The sequence below is a fragment of the Bos indicus genome, chromosome 25 (assembly GCF_029378745.1).
Source record: "Bos indicus isolate NIAB-ARS_2022 breed Sahiwal x Tharparkar chromosome 25, NIAB-ARS_B.indTharparkar_mat_pri_1.0, whole genome shotgun sequence".
Lineage (NCBI taxonomy): Eukaryota > Metazoa > Chordata > Mammalia > Artiodactyla > Bovidae > Bos > Bos indicus.
Genome location: NC_091784.1, coordinates 37,541,834 through 37,565,016, shown reverse-complemented (window position 1 = coordinate 37,565,016; position 23,183 = coordinate 37,541,834). Strand labels below are relative to the sequence as shown.

At 45.6% G+C, this 23,183-nt stretch overlaps 1 protein-coding gene and 1 non-coding gene across 2 annotated transcripts; one reads left to right on the top strand and one right to left on the bottom strand.

Moving 5' to 3' along the window:
* Positions 1-1,549: 1,549 nt before the first annotated feature.
* On the bottom strand, positions 1,550-22,300 carry TRIM4 (tripartite motif containing 4). The gene is made up of 6 exons (XM_070779225.1): positions 21,548-22,300; positions 16,004-16,099; positions 15,105-15,335; positions 13,736-13,758; positions 13,380-13,477; positions 1,550-5,388 (listed from the first exon to the last, which is right to left on the bottom strand). The coding sequence occupies exons 1-6, from the start codon at positions 21,938-21,940 to the stop codon at positions 4,802-4,804; spliced, it is 1,428 nt and encodes a 475-aa protein (XP_070635326.1). The 5' UTR covers positions 21,941-22,300; the 3' UTR covers positions 1,550-4,801.
* On the top strand, positions 19,230-19,302 carry TRNAV-CAC (transfer RNA valine (anticodon CAC)). The gene has a single exon. It is a non-coding gene; the product is annotated as a tRNA-Val (tRNA).
* Positions 22,301-23,183: the final 883 nt, after the last annotated feature.

The window sequence follows — 23,183 nt, the reverse complement described above, 5'->3', positions numbered from 1 at the left end:
ATTAATGGTAACAATGTATTGGGTGGTTACTGCATACCTAAGAGTGAAACTATGAGGAAATGGAACAAGGACTGGGAATCGAGGTGACACTGTTTTCAAATCTTTCACCTCACATGAAATAATACTATTGGAAGGTAGATTCAGATTTTTCAAAATGTACACTGTAAACTCTATGGCATGACTCAAAGTTTTCAAAAGAAGTACAAAAAATAAGTGAGATAAAATCAACTTTATTTTTTAAATAATAAAACTTGAGAAGGCAGAAAAGGGAAAAAAGAAATAGAAGAAATGAAACTAATAGAAAACAGCTAGCAAAATGGTATGTTTTAATCCAACTATACATAGTAACTTTAAAGGTGAGTGGACTAAAAGGAACAGTTAAGAATTGACAGACTGTTTAGAAAAAAAAGCAGGACTCAACTATATGAGGATGTATTAGTCATGGTTCTTCAGTAAAACAGAACTAACATTGGCCACTCCTGTGCTCGTGGAGGACAAAAAGTTCCACAATCTGCTGAGAGCTAAAAACACAGGAAAGCTGGTGGTTTAATTCTGTCCACGTCCAAAAGCCTGAGAACCAGGAGAGTTGATGGCATAAGCTCCAGTTGAGGTCCAGAGGCCCAAGAATCAGACGGCTGATGACGTAAGTCCCAGTCCACGTCTGAAGGTCTGGGAACCAGGAGCACTGATGTCCAAGAGCAAAAGAAGATGAACGTCCCAGCTTAAAACAGAATAAATTGGCCCTTCCTCTGACTTTTTGTTCAGGTCCCAACTGACTGGGCGATGCCTACCTGCAGTGGTGACTGCAATCTTCTTCACTCAGTCTGTGGATTCAAATGTTAATCTCTTCTGGAAACACCCTCACAGCTGCACCAAGAGATGTTTTACCAGCTCTCTGGGTGTCCTTAACTCAGGTAGGCTGACACATAAAACTAACCATTACAGTGCTCTACGAGCCACCTATTTTAATAATTATAAAAGAATACTTCCAGTTTCAGCTCCAACATGTAAAGAATTTGGAAGTCATAACACATCATTATGACGTGAAAAAGATGAAAAGACTGAAAATCATTGACTTTTTGGGGGCCAATTAGAGAACTGAGGTTGCACGGCAAACTTGCACCCCAAAATCTGGAAAGACAGACAAGTCCACAGACTCGAAGCTGAGATCTGCTTAACAGAGTGCCGAGGTCCAGCCCCGGCTGATCCAGGGTATCAAAGGGGAGACGGCATCGGCGACTATTTATTTATTTATTCACCAAAGATATAAAGAATAATAGAATGAGGATAGCTCAGTAGGAAAATTCAGTGGAGAAAAGAAGCTGAGTAGCTTGGTTTACGTGGAAAATCAATATAACCCGTGACACCAGGTTAGCTCTGACCACGGAGGCCGCAGGCGCCCTCTCGAATAGTGGAAGGTGCCCCACTTAGACACCTTCTCAAGTGGGTCTTAGAAGCCCAGGCAAATAAATGGTCGCAGAGGATATCCGCGCTCCAGATGGAGACTCAGCTGGAAGTTAAGGGGAAGAATGACATGGGGAGACCAAGCTTTGGTGAGCAAGGCCCATAGCTTTATTTTCAACAGGGGCTTATATACCCTAAGTTACACATAGAGGATAATAGGGGATGCAAAGTCAGCAGTCTTTGATCCTTATCAAAAACCAGGGTTTCTTTCCTGCAAATTTATCATATACAAATGATTTAGGTGATTTACATCATCTTCTGGCCAGAAGGCCTATTAACATTTTATGACTCTTGACAAAGACTTATCAACAAAGACTTATTTTCTCTAGGAGTAATTATTTTAAGGTTTGGCGCTATCTTCCGAAGATAAAATTGCATTCCTATAGGGCAGATGTGTAATGGGTTTACAACAAAGGAAAGAATTTATTACCTTAAGGGTCTAAAGTTACTAACACCAAGGCCACTACTTATTTTTTCTACATACCAACTATATTAATACACATTCAAGGATACAATTCAGGGGATGTGGAAACTTGGCAACAAACATTGGCTCATCAATGAAATCTTTTACTAGTTTTATACTGGCAGTTTTAAACTCTCTGAGAGGCTCTAAGCTATTTGAATATCTTAAGCTTCCCATGCCCCTCGAGGCTGGGAGACTGTAAACAATTGTATGCATAGCTGCAGGAGTCCGGGTAAACTTGTCAGGTGAGTTAGAGAGCCATCTGAGGGGTTTGGATTTAAACACTCCTAGTTGCCCAGGAACTTTATTAATTGGAGCTGTAAGTTAACTCTTTGACAGAGAGAGTGAGATGATGGTGGGGGACAGCCCCCAGTAAAGTCAGAGGTGAGAGCACAAAGCAATAAAGTAGGCAGACTCTGGTTTTTTGGGGGTAGATGCTCGAGAATATCCGGGGGGACTCCTGAGGCTCGATCCCGCCTTTGCGTATGCCGAGCCTCCTTCCTCATGACCTTTGTCACGAGTGGAATGTCTTTCGCCGGCTCCCGGCAACAGAGAACCAAAATCTACTGGAGCCATAACCTAGTGGGCATACTTAATGACAGTTTTGACAAATTGCTGGTGGGTGAGTGTGGGGAGCTTTGGGGGAGCTGCAGTATTGGGAGAGCTGCCTATTTTCCTGGGTTTTGCCTCCAGGAACCCCACCAGATTCTCAGAGTGAAAAGCTGAGAACGATCCCCTCCTGGCTTTAGGCAGGGGAGGAGGAGTAGAAATCCCAGGAGATCTGTGCACAGTGCTTTCCGCAACAAAGGCTGGCCTCCAGAGGAAAAGACTTTGGCAGAACTTTATCCAGGGCCACACAGAGTGGGCAGCTTACACACCAGTGCATGTACCCACCGATTCTGGGGGCAGGGGAAAAAGGCTCGGTTAACATCGGAGATGGTCAACAGCACCTCGAGGGAGTTCTCTGGCAGTCCAGTGGTTAGGACTCCATTCTCTCACTGCCAAGGGCCTGGCTTCAATCCCTGGTTGGGGAACTAAGATCCCACAAGCTGAGAGCACAGCCAGAAAAAAAAAGTCACTTTGAGAAGGCGCAGGATAAACAATGGTTGCCAAACTGTCTTCTGGGGGCTTCACTGCCGCTCCCAGAGCTACAGTTTCCCTGGCGAAGAGCTGAGTTTACCGTCTTACAATCCTGGAGGCTAGAAGTCTGGGATCGAGGTGCTGGCAGGGCCAACTCCCTCAGAAGCTTCAAGGCGAGGATTCTGCTTTGCCTTTCCCAGTTTCTAGCAGCCCTAGGCATTCCCCGGCCTGGGGCAGCATGACTCCAGCCTCTTCCACGGCCATCTTCCCTCTGTCCTCATGTGGCATTTTCGCGTGTGAGCGTCTATGTTTACGAGGTTCCCTCTAAAGATATCAGTCATATTGGATTAGGACCCACCCTAACGGCCTCATCTTTTTAACTAATTTTTATTGGAGTATAGTTGCTTTACAGTGTTGTGTGAGTTTCTGCTGGACAACAAAGGCAATCAGCTATATGTATACATATGTCCCCTCTCTTTTGGATTTCCTTCCCATTCAGGCCATCACGCTAATGGCCTCATCTTAATTTCCAAATAAGGTCACACTCACAGCTAGGACTTCAACATATCCTTTTCTTTGGAGGACAGAAATCAACTCATAAGAGCAAGTATCTTAGAGAGTTAAGGAGAACTCAGCAGAGATCACTGAATGAGGAGGACTGCTCAGGTTGAAAAAGGAGACAAGCCAGGATGGGCAGGGACATAGCAGAGGAGACGGGTTAGGGAGGGGGCTGGACGTTTTGTAAGAAGCCGTGTTAAATTATTGCCAGAACATCTATTCAAAGTCGAGGCGGAAACACATTACAATGGTTAGCAGTGGTGGTTATTAGCAATAATTTTAATTTTCCATCTCTGCTGTGGAAGTCACATGGGGCATTACATGAAGAGGCTAGCCCAGCGCAAATACTTAACAAGTATTTCCCAGCGTTTGCCAGGTGATGTTAATAACCCTGCGCACACAGTACACGGATCCGACAAGGGGAAAGCACAGTGAACACTCAAAGCAGAGGCGTGGCCGGGTGAGAGGAACGGCACGAGCAGAGCAGGGCACGCTGCCCCAGCCTTCCCGTCCAGAAGGAGCAGTACTGGTACTTACCGGAAAGAAAAGGAAGCACATGACTGAACAGGAAGAGAGTCTATAAATCTGTCAAATTTTGGCAAAAAAGTGAGAGAAACCTACACTGTGGGATGTCCGCGCCGTGTGACAACAGCACCGGTTAGGACGCGTCAGCCTGCAAATGACCAAAACGCAACCAAAACCGCCTCACATAATAAGGAGCAACAATCTCATATAACAAGAAACTCGGGATTAGGGAGATTCCAACCGTTTCATGAAGCCAACAAAGACCACGTTTCTCCTTCCTGCTCCACAGTTACCATGCTCCTCTCACTCCAGTACAGCTGCTGACGTCAGAAGACGAGCTATGTCTTCCCAAACATCTCTTTCTAAAAGCTAAAGAACTTTCCCCAGAAGCACCCTGGAGGATTTCCCACCCGACCTCACTGGCCAGGACTCCCTCCCATGGGCCTGCCTCTCCCGAAGCACGTGGAGTACACATCCCGAACAGTTCAATTAGGAAGAGGCAGAAGAGAGGGAGGAAAAAGTGCTCCAAGCTACCGGAAAGGTACCCCACAGGGGCTTCCACATCTGCCTACACACAGGACATGCAGGGGCCTGAACAGAACATGAGGCTGGAATCTGAATGAACCACCCAGGATGGAAACGCATGAAGTCAAAGATAAGGGCCAAGCAATGGGTATCCCCGGCCTGCGGTACAAGGTGAAGAGAATCACCTCATTTCCCACCAGTCACTGGGGGGATGACTACAGATGCTAATGGACTCAACCAGAAAAACGGCCGGAGGCGCAAGCTGGAAGAGCAGGAGAACGTGTGCAGGTGCTCCCCGTCCACGGCATTGTAGAAGGAGACCTCCCCAGCCCCGTGATCCAGGAAAACTCCCACCCGCTGAAGAGCTGGCTCTCGCTTGGTAGGACTCACGGAGGTGCCTGTCAGGGGCCAAAAGCCAGCAGAGCTCCAGCCAACTGCCCAGATTCCCGCCTTGGGGCACATTGTCGAGCCACCAGGGATCCCCATGATGTCCTCCCGACACACCCCTGCAGCCACCTCCAGGCTGCCTCGGTTCTCAACTTCCCAGTAATGTTTCCCTGAAGTGAAAACATTTTTCCCCAAAACACAGGGTAAATGCTGAAATCGCTCCACAAAGCCTGTGGTCCTCTGCGGATTTCTCCATCCGGCAGCGTAGCTCCATGCTGTAAAAAACAGTGGCCAAGAACTGGTTGATGCTCCGTTTTTCACGTATCTCCCTTCCTGGGAGAAGACAAGTTTGGAATGAGCAGTGTCCTCAGCTAGATTTACAGCCACTGCAGAGAAAATGAGAGCTGAGATCAGTGATGAAGAGCTGACCACTAACCCTGCTCCAGAAATGCCCATCTGTCCCGGCTTCAGTTCCATCCTTCTCCTCCTATCAAGTACTGTTAGGGACGAGACACCTCACTGCCCCTCAACTGCTCCTCAGCTGGACTAGCAAGGTGCAGTTTGCATTAGCAACCTGAAGTCTTCACTTCCCTTCAGCTCTCAAAGACTACAGCCTAGAAAATGGGAGCTTATTATTCCACGGCCCCAAGTCTTCACCATCAGCATAAAATTTGAAGAAACAATAATAAATACCAACGTGCTGAATCCGTACCAGCACCAAGGCTGTCACCTGGCTGGTTCTTTGTACAGGAACACACGGGTGTCCTCCCAGGTCTCTCTACTGTTTCTCGTGGCTCGCTGGGCATCTCCACAAGCCCCCAGCAGGTAACTCAAGCCAAATTCAGAGCCTCGAAGTCCCCTCCCTTCTCTTGAGACTAATCCCCCCTCACAAGCACACATCTTGTTTTCTCTGCTCTCTAAGGCTTAAGGACATGACCGTCACCCAAATGCTCATCCTTGGAAATCTTAACTTTATTTGATTCTTCTTCCCCTCTGACCCTCGTTGGCTAATGAATCACCAAGTCCTATCAGTTCTACCTCTGAGATGATCCCTCGGGTTCTTCCTTCCTCTCCCATCACCATTGTCTACATTCAGACCTTCAGCAAATGTGTCTATAACTTCCTCCCTGGCCTGCCTCCTAATTCTCTTCCCTCCCAAACCCTCCATGTCTCTTCAGTTTGCTGAGAGCTGTGTTTTGTTTTTTCTTAATTGACATAGATGTTAGATTTTGACAAAGGTTTCTTTTTCCTGCATCTACTGAGGTGATCAAATTTATCTTTTTTAAAGTGCTAATGTGGTGAATTACACTGATTTGCAAATATTAAACCAAACCTGCTTTTCTTCGATAAATCCCATTTAATTGTGATGTATTATACATTATTGAATTCAACTTGCTAAAATTTTCTTTCAAATTCTTCTGTGTCATGAGGGACATTGATCTATAGTTCGCTTTACTTGTAATGTCTTTGATTTTAGTATCACGGTAATGACTGGTTCCAAATAGGACAAGGAGTACGTCAAGGCTATATATTGTCACCCTGCTTATTTAACTTATATGCAGAGTACATCATGAGAAACGCTGGACTGGAAGAAGCACAAGCTGGAATCAAGATTGCTGGGAGAAATATCAATAACCTCAGATATGCAGATGACACCACCCTTATGGCAGAAAGTGAAGAGGAACTCAGAAGCCTCTTGATAAAAGTGAAAGAGGAGAGTGAAAAAGTTGGCTTAAAGCTCAACATTCAGAAAACGAAGATCATGGCATCCGGTCCCATCACTTCATGGGAAATAGATGGGGAAACAGTGCAAACAGTGTCAGACTTTATTTTGGGGGGCTCGAAAATCACTGCAGATGGTGACTGCAGCCATGAAATTAAAAGACACTTGCTCCTTGGCAAGTGTCTTTTAATTTCATGGCTGCAGTCACCATCTGCAGTGATTTTATGGACTCTGTGGGAGAGGGAGAGGGTGGGGAGATTTGGGAGAATGGCATTGAAACATGTATATCATGTATGAAACGAGTCGCCAGCCCAGGTTCGATGCACGATACTGGATGCTTGGGGCTGGTGCACTGGGACGACTCAGAGGGAGGGTATGGGGAGGGAGGAGGGAGGAGGGCTCAGGATGGGGAACACAGGTATACCTGTGGCAGATTCATTTCGATATTTGGCAAAACTAATACAATATTGTAAAGTTTAAAAATAAAATAAAATTTAAAAAAATAAAATAAAAGACACTTGCTCCTTGGAAGGAAAGTTATGAACAACCTAGATAGCATATTCAAAAGCAGAGACATTACTTTGCCAACAAAGGTCCATCTAGTCAACGCTATGGTTTTTCCTGTGGTCATGTATGGATGTGAGAGTTGGACTGTGAAGAAGCTGAGCGCCAAAGAATTGATGCTTTTGAACTGTGGTGTTGGAGAAGACTCTTGAGTGTCCCTTGGACTGCAAGGAGATCCAACCAGTCCATTCTGAAGATCAGCCCTGGGATTTCTTTGGAAGGAATGATGCTAAAGCTGAAACTCCAGTACTTCGGCCACCTCATGCGAAGAGTTGACTCATTGGAAAAGACTCTGATGCTGGGAGGGATTGGGGGCAGGAGGAGAAGGGGACGACAGAGGATGAGATGGCTGGATGGCATCACTGACTCGATGGACATGAGTCTGGGTGAACTCCGGGAGTTGGTGATGGACAGGGAGGCCTGGCGTGCTGCGATTCATGGGGTCACAAAGAGTCAGACACAACTGTGCGACTGAACTGAACTGAATGCAGGTCTTATAGAACAAGTTGGGAATAGTCTCTTCAATTTTTTGTTAAGAGTTTGTATAGAATAAATATTTCTTAAATGTTTGGTGAAATCACCAGTGAAGCCATTTTGGGAGGTTTCTAACTATAACATGAATAAAACTATTCCAGTTATCTATTTTTTCTTGAGTCAGCTTTGGTCATTCGAGTCTTTTAAGGACTTTGTCCATTTCATTCATGCTGTCAGATTTATCAGCATAAAGTTGCTCGTAATATTTCCTTATTATCCTTTTAGCATCTACAGAAGCTGTAGTAATGATGCCTCTCTCATTCTTGATACTAGTAATATGTCTTTTTTTCTTCCAGTCATTCTGCTTAAAATACATTTCAATAAAATTTAAATTCTCAAAGAGACAACTTTTGGTTCCACTAATTTTCTGTTGTTTTTCTGTATTCTGTTGCAATAATTCCTGCTCTGATTTTTAATTGTTTCCATCCTTCTGTTTCTTTAGGGCTTTATTTGCTCTTCTTTTTCTAATGTCTTATGGTAGAAACTGGTATCACTGGTTTAAGAAATTCCTTTGTATTACATGTGGTTAGTGCTATAAATTTCCCCTTAAGTATTGCTTTAGCTGTATCCCACAAATTCCTTTTCATTCAGTTCAAAGTACTTCCTAGTTTCCCTTTTGATTCACCTTTAGCTCATGGATTATTGAGAAGTGTGTTATTTAGCTTCCTAACATTTGGGGACTTATCAAAGCTTTTTGTTTGTTTGTTTTTTTTACTGATTTCAAAACGCACTGTAGTCAAAGAACATATTATGCATGGCCTGAATCCTTTTGAATACTGTAGCCCACAGGCTCCTCTGTCAATGGGGATTCTCCAGGCAAGAATACTGGTGTGGGTTACATGCCCTCCTCCAAGGGATCCTCCCAACCCAGGAACTGAACCCAGGTCTCCCACATTGCAGGGAGACCTGCATCTTTACCATCTGAACCCCCAAGGAAGCCCTTTGAATACTGATGTCTTATGGCCCACCTTGTTCTACCCTGGAAAATGTTCCATGTACACACAAAAAGAATGTATATTCTGCTGTTGTTTGGGGCAGTATTCTATAAATAACAGGGTGGTCAAGATGACGGATAGTTTTATTCAGTCTGTCTTTGATGATTTTCTGTCTACTTGTTCTAAAATTTATTTTTAAAAGGTATTGAAAATTCCAACTGCAATTGTGAGTGTGTCTATTTCTCCGTGCAGCTCTATTAGCTTTTGCTTAATATATTTTGAAGCTCTGTTGTTAACTGTGTAAATGTTTAGAACTGTTATATCCTCCTGATAAACTGACCCATTTATCATTAGGAAATGACTTTCTTCATCTCTGGTAATATTCCTTGCTCTGAAATCTATTTGATAATAACATAACCATTAGATTTTTGACTAATGTTAGCATGATGTATCTCCACTGTTTTTGCCCGGAGAATCCCAGGGACAAGGGAGCCTGGTGGGCTGCCATCTATGGGGTCACACAGAGTCAGACACGACTGAAGTGACTTAGCAGCAGCAGCATGATGTATCTTTTCTCATAACATGTATGGGTCTTTGTATTTAATGTGTGTTTCTAGCAGCATATAGTTAGTGGGGTCTTGCATTTTTTTATCCAGTCCAATCAGTCTCTGCCTTTTAATCAGGATATCCAGACCATTTATGTTTAATATGATGAGGTTTGTACCTATCATCTTGCTGTATTTTCTACCTGTCCTTCTTTCCTCTTTTTTGCCTTCTTTCTGATTAACCAAGTGTTTTTATAATAATGATTCCACTTTATCTACTTTGTTGACTTATTAGCTATAACTTTGTTTCCAGCGGTTGCCATAAAGTTTACAAAGGTACACCTTTCACTTAACAACCTACCTTCAAGTGATATTATACCACTTCACATGTAAGAATGTATAACAGTATACCTTCATTTCTCCCCTCCCAACATTCATGTTCTTGTTGTTATAAAATAAAAGAATATATTATTTTCTGTTTGTTTAAACAACCACTGTATTTGTCAAGCTTCTCCACAGAAATAGAGCCAATAGGATGTGTGCGTACTTGTAGAGATTAGAAGGAACTGGCCCATGTGATCATGGTGACTGGCAAGTCCAAATCCATGGTGTGTAACAGCAGCAAGACCCAGGGAAAATTAATGTTCCAGTTCCTTCCGCAAGGCAGGAAGAACCAAAGCTGCAGACGGAGTCTGAAGGCAGTCTGCTGTAAAAGTCCCTTGTTCACGGGGGAAAGGCAGCCCTTTTGTTCTATTCAGGCCTTTAACTGACTAGATTAGGCTTGCCAACATTATGGAAAGCAATCTGCTTTCCTCAAGTTTCCTGATTTATATGTTCAGTTCAGTTCAGTTCAGTCACTCAGTCGTGTCCGACTCTTTGCGACCCCATGAATCGCAGCACACCAGGCCTCCCTGTCCATCACCAGCTCCCGGAGTTCACTCAGACTCACGTCCATCGAGTCAGTGATGCCATCCAGCCATCTCATTCTCTGTCATCCCCTTCTCCTCCTGCCCCCAATCCCTCCCAGCATCAGAGTCTTTTCCAATGAGTCAACTCTTCGCATGAGGTGGCCAAAGTACTGGAGTTTCAGCTTTAGCATCATTCCTTCCAAAGAAATCCCAGGGCTGATCTCCTTCAGAATGGACTGATTGGATCTCCTTGCAGTCCAAGGGACTCTCAAGAGTCTTCTCTAACACCACAGTTCAAAAGCATCAATTCTTTGGCGCTCAGCTTCTTCACAGTCCAACTCTCACATCCATACATGACCACAGGAAAAACCATAGCGTTGACTAGATGGACCTTTGTTGGCAAAGTAATGTCTCTGCTTTTGAATACGCTATCTAGGTTGGTCATAACTTTCCTTCCAAGGAGTAAGCGTCTTTTAATTTCATGGCTGCAGTCACCATCTGCAGTGATTTTGGAACCCCGAAAAATAAAGTCTGACACTGTTTCCACTGTTTCCCCATCTATTTCCCATGAAGTGATGGGACCGGATGCCATGATCTTCGTTTTCTGAATGCTGAGCTTTAAGCCAACTTTTTCACTCTCCTCTTTCACTTTTATCAAGAGGCTTCTGAGTTCCTCTTCACTTTCTGCCATAAGGGTGGTGTCATCTGCATATCTGAAGTTATTGATATTTCCACAGGCAATCTTGATTCCAGTATATGTTAACCTCATCTAAAAACACTAACAGCAATACCCAAAACAATGTTTGACCAAATATCTGAGTACCTTATACCCCAATCAAATTACCACAGGCATTAGCCACCCCTATCACCTTTAATGAGACTTAAATAATGACAAAAATAGATATTTCTTTACATTACCATTTTGGAAGATCTTTTATTCCTTTGTATAGATCTGACTTCTATCCAGTATCATTTTCCTTCTGCTTGAAGGACTTCTGCTAACATTTCTTACAGTGCTGGTCTGATAAACTCCTTCAGTTTTTGTATATCTGCAAACATCTTTATCTCACCTTTGTTTCTGAAGTCTATTTTTGCCAGGAATAAAATTCTAGGTAAACAGTCTTTTTCTTTCAGTCTTTTTAAAGTTCTTGCTCACTAGCACTGCTTCCAATGAGCCCTGGGATGTCATCTTTATCTTTGTTCCATAGTATGTAACGTGTCCTTTTCTAGTTGTTGCATCTAAAATTTCCTCTGTATCACTGGTTTTGGTGTGGTTTTCATCATCTTTCTCATTTAGAACTTACTGAATTCTTAGACGTGTGTGCTTACAGTTTTCATCCAATTTGGAAAGTTGAGTCAGTTTCTCCAGCTGATTTTCTGTCTCACCCCTATCCTTCTGCTCTCCCTGAGGGATCTGTTACCAGACATAAGGCTGCATGAAGGTGACCCACAGCTCACTGAGCTGGCTTTCATTTTTTTTAAGTTTTTTTCCTCTGTTTCATTTTGCATAGTTTTCACTGCTCCATCTTTTCAAGTTCGTGTCCAATCACCTATTAGCCCCAACCAGCTTATTCTTCATCTCACAGTTTTCATCTCCAGAATATCTCCCATGTCCACAATATGCATCTTTACAAAACAGTTGCAGTAACTGCATTCATGTCCTTCTATGTTTATGCTACCATCTTGGTCAATCTTGAGTCAATTTCAATTGATTATTCTCATCACATCATGTTTCCTACCTTTTTGCCTGCCTGGTAATTTCTGATGGGATGCCACATTATGACTGTACATTGTTGGGGACTCATTTTTAAAATACCTATCCATCTTCTTGAGCTTTGTCCTGGGATGCAGTTACTTGGATAAATTTCATCCTTTTGGGTCTTGCTTTCCTGACATGTAAAGTGGGTCCAAAGTAGTGCTCAGTGGAGGGTTAATTATCCCCACTGATGAGGCAAGATTTTCCTGAGTACTCTACCCAGTGCCCCATGAATTAAGAGCTTTCCAGGGGCTGATAGGAACAGACGTTGCTCCTGGCCCTGTGCGAGCACCAGGAACTGTTCCTTCTAACCAATTTGAAAATTCCCTTAACCTCAGGTAGCTCTTCACAAGCACGTGCTGATCAGTCCCCCGGTGAATGTTCACAGGACGTCTCTGTAAACCATCAGGGTTCTCCCTGTCCAGCTCTCTCCTCTCCAGCACTCTGTAAACTCCCACTGCTTTGTTCTGACTCTCAGCACCACTCCTCAACTGAGGCAGTCCACCTGGCTCCCCCTGTGTTACCTTCCCTGAGGTGGCCTGGAAACCCTCAAGGCTGGAGGCTGGGGCCATCGTAGGACTCCGCTCATTCGGTTCACATTCCCGTGTATCACTGTCCTTCACTGCCTGATGTTCAGTGTTTTAAAAACTGTTGTTTCATGTATTGCCTATTTTGGGTGTCTTTGGTCAACTGCATCTCAAGAGTAACTCCAGTCCCCTGTCACTTCGCTTTATCTGGAAGTGGACATCTACAACATGGCTCCTGATCAGGGATGTGCTCTTGAGAATGCAGCTCATGTCATGTCAGGCCTTGGTACTTCTCTGGAGATCCAGTCCGTTTACCTCCAGTCGTTCTTACACTCATCTTCTCAAGCTTATTCCTGCCTTTCCCCGTCCGCACCTTACACTGAGTCATATCAAACACCCTCCCCTCTATCTTCTCCACATCTCAGCTCATGCTGCCACCTCTGCTTGGAAGCCGCCTCTCATTTTCCACTTGGCAAACTCCTACTTATCCTTCAAAGTCCCAAACAACTGACACCTGTGCTGTGAAAACCTCCTCACCTTGCCCCAGCAGAGAGCCTGCACTTCTGTGATATTTCACTCATACCACTGGTAAACACTGGGCCCCACGGTACTGCACTAAGTGATGTGTCTGTCTCTCCAACTTGCTCATGCGTTCTTAGAAAGAATAGGTCCTTTTCTTTTTGTGTAACTAGTACCTTTAACATCCTAATGTCCTTTACCTTTAAACGGATGGTTCTTCAGTGAAGCGTATATCCATTTATCCCTAAGTAGTTATTTACCATTTTCTTGACCCTCCTGTTGGCTGCATGCTCTGCTTTCTCCTTCCTTTTCAGACTCCTCTCAATGTTCATTCTCTGAGCTCCAACTCCCTGAAATTCTGCTCACCTTGGAATCGCTTCAGCATTTCCTTCATCATTGGTAGCCGGCACACAGTCTTCACCGTTAGGTCTTCAAAGGAATAATTCACATCCTGATTCTCACACCTAGGAAAAGCACAGAAGGCTGCTCTTCTTAGGAGACAAACAGGACGGCCAAGACCCTCAACTCCCACCGAAGGTTCCAAGCCCAGAGTTCAGACTACTCTCCTATTCCTCCTGGTGCAAGCAAGCAGGATTCCTCCCCCTCGGTCCCCTCACATCAGTGCCCAGACTGATCCGTGGGGCCCAGGCCTCCTTACCCCTCTGCTTGGCCTGTATCTTTACAATCTACTCAACCGCCCATAAGCAGAAAAGAGCTCATACCTGGTCAACACCTCTGCTGGATTCTGTGAAGAGAAGAAAGAAAGAAGTTATGTACCCTCGCCGTGAGATCTGTTACTCAACTTGGTGAGCAGCTACTTTTCTGTCAGTTGCTTTTGTGAGCATCACACATGATCTCCCGCTGCCAAGCCCAACAGGGTTAACACAGGGCAGTCTTTTTTCGTGTGAGCCCTCTGCCGTATTTAACAACGTTGACCCATCCTTTCCTTGAAACCCTCCTCTTCCTCCTTTGGCACTATGACATGAGCTGTCTCCTGGCTCTCCGTCTACTTCTCCATCTACACTCTTTCAGTCACAGACAAGTGTTAATGAGGATGTGGGGGGAATATAAAATGGTTCAGCCACTTTGGAAAAAGGCAGTTTCTTAAAAAGTTAAATATAAATATACCATCAGTTCAGTTCAGTTCAGTCGCTCAGTCGTGTCTGACTCTTTGTGACCCCATGAATCGCAGCACACCAGGCCTCCCTGTCCCTCACCAACTCCCGGAGTTCACTCAGACTCACGTCCATCGAGTCAGTGATGCCATCCAGCCATCTCATCCTCTATCATCCCCTTCTCCTCCTGCCCCCAATCCCTCCCAGCATCAGTCTTTTCCAATGAGTCAACTCTTTGCATGAGGTGGCCAAAGAACTGGAGTTTCAGCTTTAGCATCATTCCTTCCAAAGAAATCCCAGGGCTGATCTCCTTCAGAATGGACTGGTTGGATCTCCTTGCAGTCCAAGGGATATACCATATAGCCTAGCAATTCTGCTCCTACTACTTAACCAAGAGAAATGAAAACATATGTCCACACAAAGAATGGCAGACAAATATTAAGGCAGAACCCTTTATAGTAACATTTGGGTTATGTCCACCAACTGGTGAACAGGTATACAAAATGAGGTATATTCTGCAGTGGAATACTGTTCAGGAATAAAAAGGGAATGCAAATATGATACGATGCTTCAACATAAATGCACCTCAAAATCATCATCCTAAATTAAAGAATTCATATACAAAAAAAATGTGTTATTTCAAAGATTCTGCTATAATATATGTTTGAATATGGAATTGGAACTTCACTGCTCAAGCAAGTTGTAAACGTTCTAGACAGTTCTTGGAATTTAAGTATCTCATATTACCTGAGCTCATCAAACCTAAACTTCACATTAATTTCCCTTGGAAAGTAAATCTTTGACTCTTTAATTATATAATAAAAATAGTAACACAATTAGCAAAAGAAAAAAACATGTCTTCTACTAAACCCACTTACCAGGAAGGACACTCAGCTCTAAAGACAAGAGGGAGATGAGTTAGTGATGTTAACAATTTGATAAAGATAGAGACTATGCCCTTCCCTGCTGGTCTCACCTGGAGCAGCTCCAGGGTGGAGCTCTGGCTCTTCTCCTTCACCTCCAGGATGAGCTTCTTCAAGGAAGTGATCATTTGATTGAGCCTAGATATGTTCTCACTTTGCTTCTTCTTTGTCTCTTCTTCTTCCTGCCTCAGTCCCTGAAGAAACAATTGCTCTTCTTCACTCAGGAGGACATGCAGCTTTGCAAACTCCGCGATGACTCTCATTCGCTGATTCTTCATCTTCTCCTGCAGCCACAAGAGACTAGCTCAGTCCTCTCTCTGCCTGGTCCTTCCTCCTAAATTCCCTGCATGGGACTCCCCAATAGTCCACAATCCTTTCATTCAAATCACCTCCTCCAGAAAAGCTCCTGCTCACCCCCTACAAATGTCCTCTACTCCTTTCTCTATGCCTGCTTGATATCTTCATACTATAGTATTAACTCGTTCTTCGTAGTATCTGAGTTTCTACTACTGATTGTCATGCTTTGTTCGTATAGTTTTCAAACTAAAATGCACTTTCACACCTATTATTTAATTTAGCCCTCAGAACACCTAGTGAGTAGTTGTGGTAAATCTCAGACATACAGGTGCGTACCCACATCATACCTCCCAACTGGACAACAGCTCTGGGGGGAAAGTTCATTTGCTTTCCACAATGCCATAGACCCAAATCAACACCCACCTCAGAAGCCAACCCAGGAGGACTACAGGAAGGAAAGGGGCACCACCCTTGAGGTCTGAGGATGAAGGGTGTGGAACGCGTGTGGTCCAAAGCCACGGTAGAGATCCATTCTTCCTTTTCTGTCAGCCTGACAACTGATAAGACCCTGTGAGCTCTTCCCAGCCAAAGCCCTTGAGCAGCCTCAGGCTCAAAGGACAAAGGGCAAGAAATACCCAGCTCCTTCTGCTATTACCTTCCACTCTGCAGCATTCTTCACTTCCGTGTCCTGAAAATGTATGACTTTCTTCATCTTGGCTGTCAGACTAGACTGAGTCTTCAGAAGTTTGTCCTGCCAGCAGAAGAAACACGCCTAAGTAGGAAATCATCTCTTCCAGCATCTTCCTTGTTCAAGAGCTAAAAGTCACCTCGGCCAAACATGAGACTGAGAAGATGCTGAAGATGACCACAGGTTAATGCACGAGAACTAGTCTGCTCTCAGGTCATCAAAACACTACATAAAGTTTGCTCATTAAGTAGACAAAAATTAATAAATACCCAGTACTGGCAAGGGAGAAGACCTCTGGCACCATAATGGTAGGAGAACAAAAAGATCCCATCTAGTAAAGTGATTATCCTACAATTAAAATAAATAAATAAAAATGTTTTTTAAAGTTCCCACCTTTTTGAAGGGCAACTGGCAAGATTTAACAGTATTTAAAATATGCAATAATCCTATTTCTAATAAGAATATCCAATAAAACACTAATAAAAATTATATATATAGGAATGTTTATTGCAGCATTCTTCATTATCCATCAGTGGGGAATTATTAAATTATGATACACTGATACTCTACTTCAATTTCAGCTCTCGCTATAATTCTGTTTTGAAAAGAACAAATATACATGTGTCTGTGTAACTGTGTATGTTTATAATTGAATAGAAAATAATCTGGAAAGATATATAACTAGGTATTATTAACAGTGCTTATTTCTAGGGAATAGGAATGGTGGAGGGAGTCAGAGGGAGAACTAGAAATTTAATAAACTTGTTTTGTTTGGATTTCTACAAGAAGCATATATCCTTTTGTAATTTAAAACACCCAAATCAGCTATTAAAAAATCGAGCCAATTAGAATTAACAGAGTAAAGCTGCAGAGGGTGAGCAGCTAGTAGCAGAATGTCAGGCAGGACCTTAGAGGCAGAGGCAGACAGGTTAGAGACGGCACACATCAGGGTCAAACCTCACGTGCGTGTGAAGCCTCTAATGAGATAAACAGCTCCTCTGAATGTGACTAAGAAATTTTTTTCAAGTTTTCACTTTTGTTTGCTAAGAAGATTCCATTTTTAAAAGCCCTTAGCGATTCCAGTATGCATGAATTATGCTGCCCCCTTACCCAAGACGCTACCTATGCATTTCTGTATCCTGGCAGCTAAAGAGGTCCCCTGGGCAAACCCTTTGGGGAGATTAGAAAACTTCTTCCCTGCAGTAACAGAAATTGCCACAAGGTGGCGGGAGGGCAACACCGAGCATTTCAAAGCTGGGTAGACCCACAAGTTCAAAAAAATCACTTTTTCTTCATTTAACTTCAGACTTTTGTGTTTATACAGAACTACAACAAAAGAACATCCATTTTATAGAATGAAGACATTTTCTGACTTGTAATCATGTAGTTTAAACGACATGAAACTTCAAATCAGATCTGAGTTTCAGTCTAGACCTTCGTCAACTAGCTATAGATCTGTGGTTAAGTCAGTCTCACACATTTCCTAGGCTGCAGCTTCCTTACCTAGAAGATGAAGGCAACCACGATAGATGTTCTTTTCTTAAACACCATGCCAGCTCTGAGGTTTTGTGAATTTCAATCATTGTAACCTCTGCATCCAATCCAGGCAAATAGGTCTTACCTCCAAAATACAGGTCAAATCTGCCCATCTGCCTATTTGCCACCCCCAGCCACCTCCTTGTTCAAACCACCTCTTGTCCAGACAGCTATCAATACAACAGCCTCATGACCGGTCTCCCTATTTCCAATCTTGTTTGTCTCTCAGCCAATGTCCTCGGGGCAGCCAGAATCATCTTCTAAGACCAGTCCAGTCACATCAGTCCCTTGCTGAGCTTCTCCAAGGGCTTCCCTCATCACTGAGGAAATTCAGCCACCTCGCGGTCCGACAGATCGCCACTCTTGCCTGCATCTCCCAACTCATCTCGCGCTACTTTTCCCCTTGCTGATCATGCTTCGGGCGCACCGCTCTTCTTTCAGTGTCATGGGGATGTCCCGCTCTTCCCAGCCTCAGGGTCTGAATTTGCTGTCCACTGCCTGGGATGTTCTCCCCACAGTTCCTCTGATAGTTCCATCAAGCCTCAGCTGAAATGTCATCTCTTCAGAGAAGACTGCCTGCGCCCTTCTTAGAGCCCTCGTCCCTTCTCTGGCGTGGCACACTATGTCTTTCATAGCACATATTATCATCTGTGATTATTTCTTTGTCTACTGTTTACCTCCTACCCCCACCCCAGCCAGACTACAGTAAGCTCCATGGTCTTTTCATCACTGTACTCCTTTTCTGGGTCTGGCACTATAGGACAGCATCTGACACAAAACGGGTGGTTCAACAAATATTTCTTAAATGAGTTAATAGCAGAGTCAACAGACTAAATATTGGCTTGAAGTAAAGAGGTGCTGGGCTTGGAAGCCTTTTCCAAAAAAACACTTTGCTCCCTGAAGTTTATGAAGTTATTTCTCTCTGTGTGTTCTCTCGTTCTCTCCCACCATCGACGACTCCATTAAAGGCAACTTCTGCTCTGAATACTCTCCTCAGTGAAGGCACTAAGATGTAGGCCCAAGGTCCTCTATCCTGTCTGTGTATCAGAATGTCTTAAAAGTGCTTCCAGGTGGCTCTAATGTGGATCCTGAGCCACTGCTGTGGCCTAAGAGAGCAATCAGAGTGGGCTAGGAATTCATCAAAGCAGGTTTCCTGGACGCGGTGCTCAGGTGTCAGATCCTAAGAGAAAGCGTCCAGCACACTGTTTGCAGAGCGCAGGTGTGGGCACAGACGGGGGGATTTTCCACAGACTTAGCGAACGCCAGCACTTATGACACAGTGCACGTGCCGAGAATGGGATGGTGGAAACAGGGGAGCTTTACCCAAGAGCAAGCCAATGTTTTTCAAGTTAACTCGGGGCGGGGATGTGTATGTGCTAAGTCACTGCAGTCGTGTCTGACTCTTTGAGACCCTACTGACTGTAGCCCACAGGCTCCTCTGTCCATGGGATACTCCAGGCAAGAATACTGGAGTGTGTTGTCATGCTCTCCTCCAGGGGCTCTTCTCCACCCAGGGATACAGCTCGTATCTCTTCCGTCTCCTGCACTGGCAGGCAGGTTCTTTACCACAAGCACCAGCTGGGGTGGGGATGGAGGTGGGTAAACAGAGCAGTGATTACACAGAAGAGGGTGCAGAAAAGGACCAATCCTGGGGATTTCCCTGGTGGTCCAGTGGCTAAGACTCTGTGCTCACAATGCAGGGGGCCCGGGTTCAATGCCTGGTCAGGGAACTAGATCGAACATGCCACAACCAAGATCAAGGATCCCAGGTGCCAGAGCTAAGACCTGGCACAGCCAATTAAACAACAATAAATAAAAAAATTTTTAAAGCAAAAGCTTCTACATATATAATCTAATATATAGAGAGAGAATCTAAAACAAAATAATCTAAGGGAAAAAAAAAAAGGATAGACTGATAATTCTAAAATGCTGTGTTTCTAGTCTCCTATGCCCCCTGCCTCCTGTCCCTTCTCCCTGGACTTCATGTCACAGTTACTTCACTCTCACCGTGTCCCCAGTGAGCACCAGACATCCAGACTTCGGTCCTGGACTCCTCTCTCTTCCCGACCCATCATTACAATTAGTCACAATGTTACTCAGTTAACCCACACCCGCCTCTTCTCCAGGACCCCTGTCCTGCACTGATTCAGGCCCTACGGCCTCCTGCTTCAAATGGTGCACCGACAGCCTAACTGCTCTTCTGCATTCATCCCCCGTGGACGTCACGATGAACATGGTAAAACAAAGAGCTGAGAGCCAATCATGGCTTCCCTTGCCTTCAAGTCCTTCAATGATCCCGATTTGCTGGAAGAGAAAACTCAGGCTTTTCAGTGTAGTGAACAAGATCCTCCACAACGCAGACCCTGTCTCTTTCTTCAGCTTCAGCTCCCACCAACCTCCCTCGCATGTGCCCCCCTCCCAAGGCAAAGAACAACCTCATCCATCAAGAGCGGGCTCATGTTTCAGTCCCCTGTAAAGGTGATCCTCACTCCTGTCTGATGCCTCTAATCTCAGACCTTCTGTATGTTGATAACTCACATACACTGAAATTACCGGTCTATATGCTTACATCCCCTACAAAACAAGACCCACGTCTTCCTCATCTATTTATGTCCAGAGTCTAGAACAATGCCTAGCATACAGGAAGTACCAATAAAGGCTACTGAATAAAGAAATGAATATATACTTTCTAGTCTAACTTTGGAGAAGGCAATGGCACCCCACTCCAGTACTCTTGCCTGGAAAATCCCATGGAGGGAGGAGCCTGGTCGGCTGAAGTCCATGGGGTCACTGAGGGTCAGGCACGACTGAGCGACTTCACTTTCACTTTTCACTTTCATGCACTGGAGAAGGAAATGGCAACCCACTCCAGTGTTCTTGCCTGGAGAATCCCAGGGACAGGGGAGCCTGGTGGGCTGCCGTCTATGGGGTCGCACAGAGTCAGACACGACTGAAGCGACTTAGCAGCAGCAGTAGCAGTCTAACTTTGCATGTTTCCTGTTTATAGTCAGCTGATAAAAATGAACAGCATTTGACAGTTTACAATACACTTTAACTTGTATCATTACATTCATGCTTTTAATGAGTACTTACTAGATACCAATTCAGATGGAGACCACTGGAGTGACACCTTCAGTAATGGAAGGGGGTGGGGCTAGTCTGGAAAGGATGATCAAGGAAGGTCTTCAAGCTAAAATCTAAAAGGATCTAAAGGACAGAAGGTATGGGTAGAGAGAGAGAACAGGCTTGAAATAAAAGCAGGAAGGCCAGTGTGGCTGGAACAGAGTATGATAAACTAATTTATTTAACTGAAGCTTCTTAACCCATAAGATAAGTAGAACAGAGAATCTCCAAATTCAAACATTAAGTGATTTTCCCAACTGATGAAGCTAGTAACAAAATCTAGGCTTATCCCTCCAAGCCAGGCTTTTCCCAAATCATCAGCTGTTGATGACATCTGTAGGCAAAAACCTGTACTGTCCAATACAGCATCCGTTAGCCATGTGAGTTCCTGATACATGGAGAGCCCAAACTGATGTGTGTAAATGTGAAGCACACACATATTCAAAGGCCTGTCATGAAAAAATTAAAATATCTCATTGATAATTTTCATATCGATGTTGGATATTTTGGATAAATGAGTTATTAAAATTAGCATCACCTGTTTCAACACTAGAAAAACTTTGAATAACAGATGTGCCTGGTTCCTTTTGTTTCTATTGGACAGCACCGGTGTATAACCCCTCAGGATGACCCAGCTGCCGGGAGGCCAGTCCCTGGAAAGTTCTGCGATGATGACTGAGCCTCCACTGCCCTCCCAATTCCAGTTTTAAACTCCAGCTCTGATCTGTGAGTCTCTTCACTTTTTTGAGCCTGTCAGGGGTGGGGGTGAGGGTAGGTTTATGCCTCCAGTGCATACACTAAAGGTTCCCAGGGCATATACCGGCAGCCCAGCCCCGTAAACGGCCGGCTCACCCGGTAGCTCCTGCAGGCCTCGTCGGCTGGGGACATGGTGTGGGCCTGGTGCTCCTGCGACTCTCTGCACACCAAGCACACGAGCCGCTGATCATCCTCGCAGAAAAGCCGCAGCGGCTCCCAGTGGCGGCCGCACAGGCCCGCGGGCACGGGGCCCAGGCGCCGGCGCCGCATCCTCTCGGTCAGCCGGGCCAGGGCCCAGTTGGGCCTCATCGAGGCGGGCGCCGACGGCCGCCGACACTCGGGGCAGCGGACGGGGCTGCCGCCCGGCGCCCACGTGCGGCACAGGCAGCCGCGGCAGAAGTTGTGGCCGCACTCGATGGACACCGGGTCCTCGAAATAGTCCAGGCAGATGGCGCAGGTCAGCTCCTCCTGGAAGTCCTCGGCCTCCATGCCGCCCCTCTGTCCCGGATGAGTCGCCTGCGGGCGGCGGGCGGTGGCCTTCGGACCCGGGGCCGCCGAACTCCTCTGCGGTTCGCGATCCAGCGGGGGCGCGGGGTTGGGGGGCGCTGCGGCCCTTTCCGCCCGCTCCGGAGCGTGCGAACCGCCGGTTTCCGCGCGAAGAAGGCCCGTAGGAAGTGACAGAACGGCGGGCTGCGACGGGACCAACAATAACGATGCGGAAGTCCCCCGGGAAGCCTAGAGAGGCTTCGAGGCGCGCGTCGGTTTGCGGGGCGCGCGGGAGTATGGTGGTGCTACCGCAGCTGCAGCGGCTGCTGGTGGAACCAAACAGGGAGGTGCTAATGAACTTGTCCTTCCGGTTTGCCGGCTGCTCCCGGAAGATTTAGGGTCTAGAATTCTAGGCTTGCTGCTGCCCAGAAAGGCATTCCGGGCGAGGTACACCCTAGCGGCGTGGAGGGCCAGGCGGAGAACCTGGGGCTGGGGGCGTCTGTGCAGCCCCGCTGCAAGCGGGGCTAAGGAGGCGCCTTGCCCCACAGGCTGGCTTTTTCTGAAGTTGTCCTTTTTTGTTCAGCTTCATTCTGTCAGTACAAAGGCAGACGTACAGATACACAGACACAGGAAAGGAACCCGTTCTTGACCTCCAACCCCGAGGTCTAGTTGAGATGCTCAAAAGGCAGGATTTCTTGCTGCTCCCACAAAACCCACCCACTCAAAGCTCAACTCTCCTGGAGTCTCCTGGGCCGACTGGAGAGCCAGCTTTCTGGGAGGCGAGCAGGAAAGGGAGTGTTTAGCCCCCACGACCTAGTGGGGAGCCATCTGATCACCCTACCACCCTGATTTCTCTTTCTTCCCCAGCACAGGGGACACACCAGGAAGAGGAAGCCCAACCTCAGGGCATGGGGCACACTCAGCCAGTGCAGATAGTGGTTCTAATAATTAAGGTAGGGGGAAGAACCTAGGGTTAGATGGTTTCCCCCAGGTTTGAGACTTCCCACCAGTATTTTAGGTGGTTCGATGCAGAGGAAGTCTGTAGGCTGAGGATGTTCTGTGTCAGCTTTTGGGTGATCTGTGAGCCGCTGTTGTCTAAGATGCTAGGAAGGAGCAGCTGCTGGTGCTAGAGCTGTTCCTGACCCTCCCACCCGAGACGGTCAAGACCAGGGTGTGAAAGCGGCACCTGGGGAGTGGAGCTGAAGCTGTAGCTGTTGTGAGGATGTTGCGAAAGGCCAATGGGACC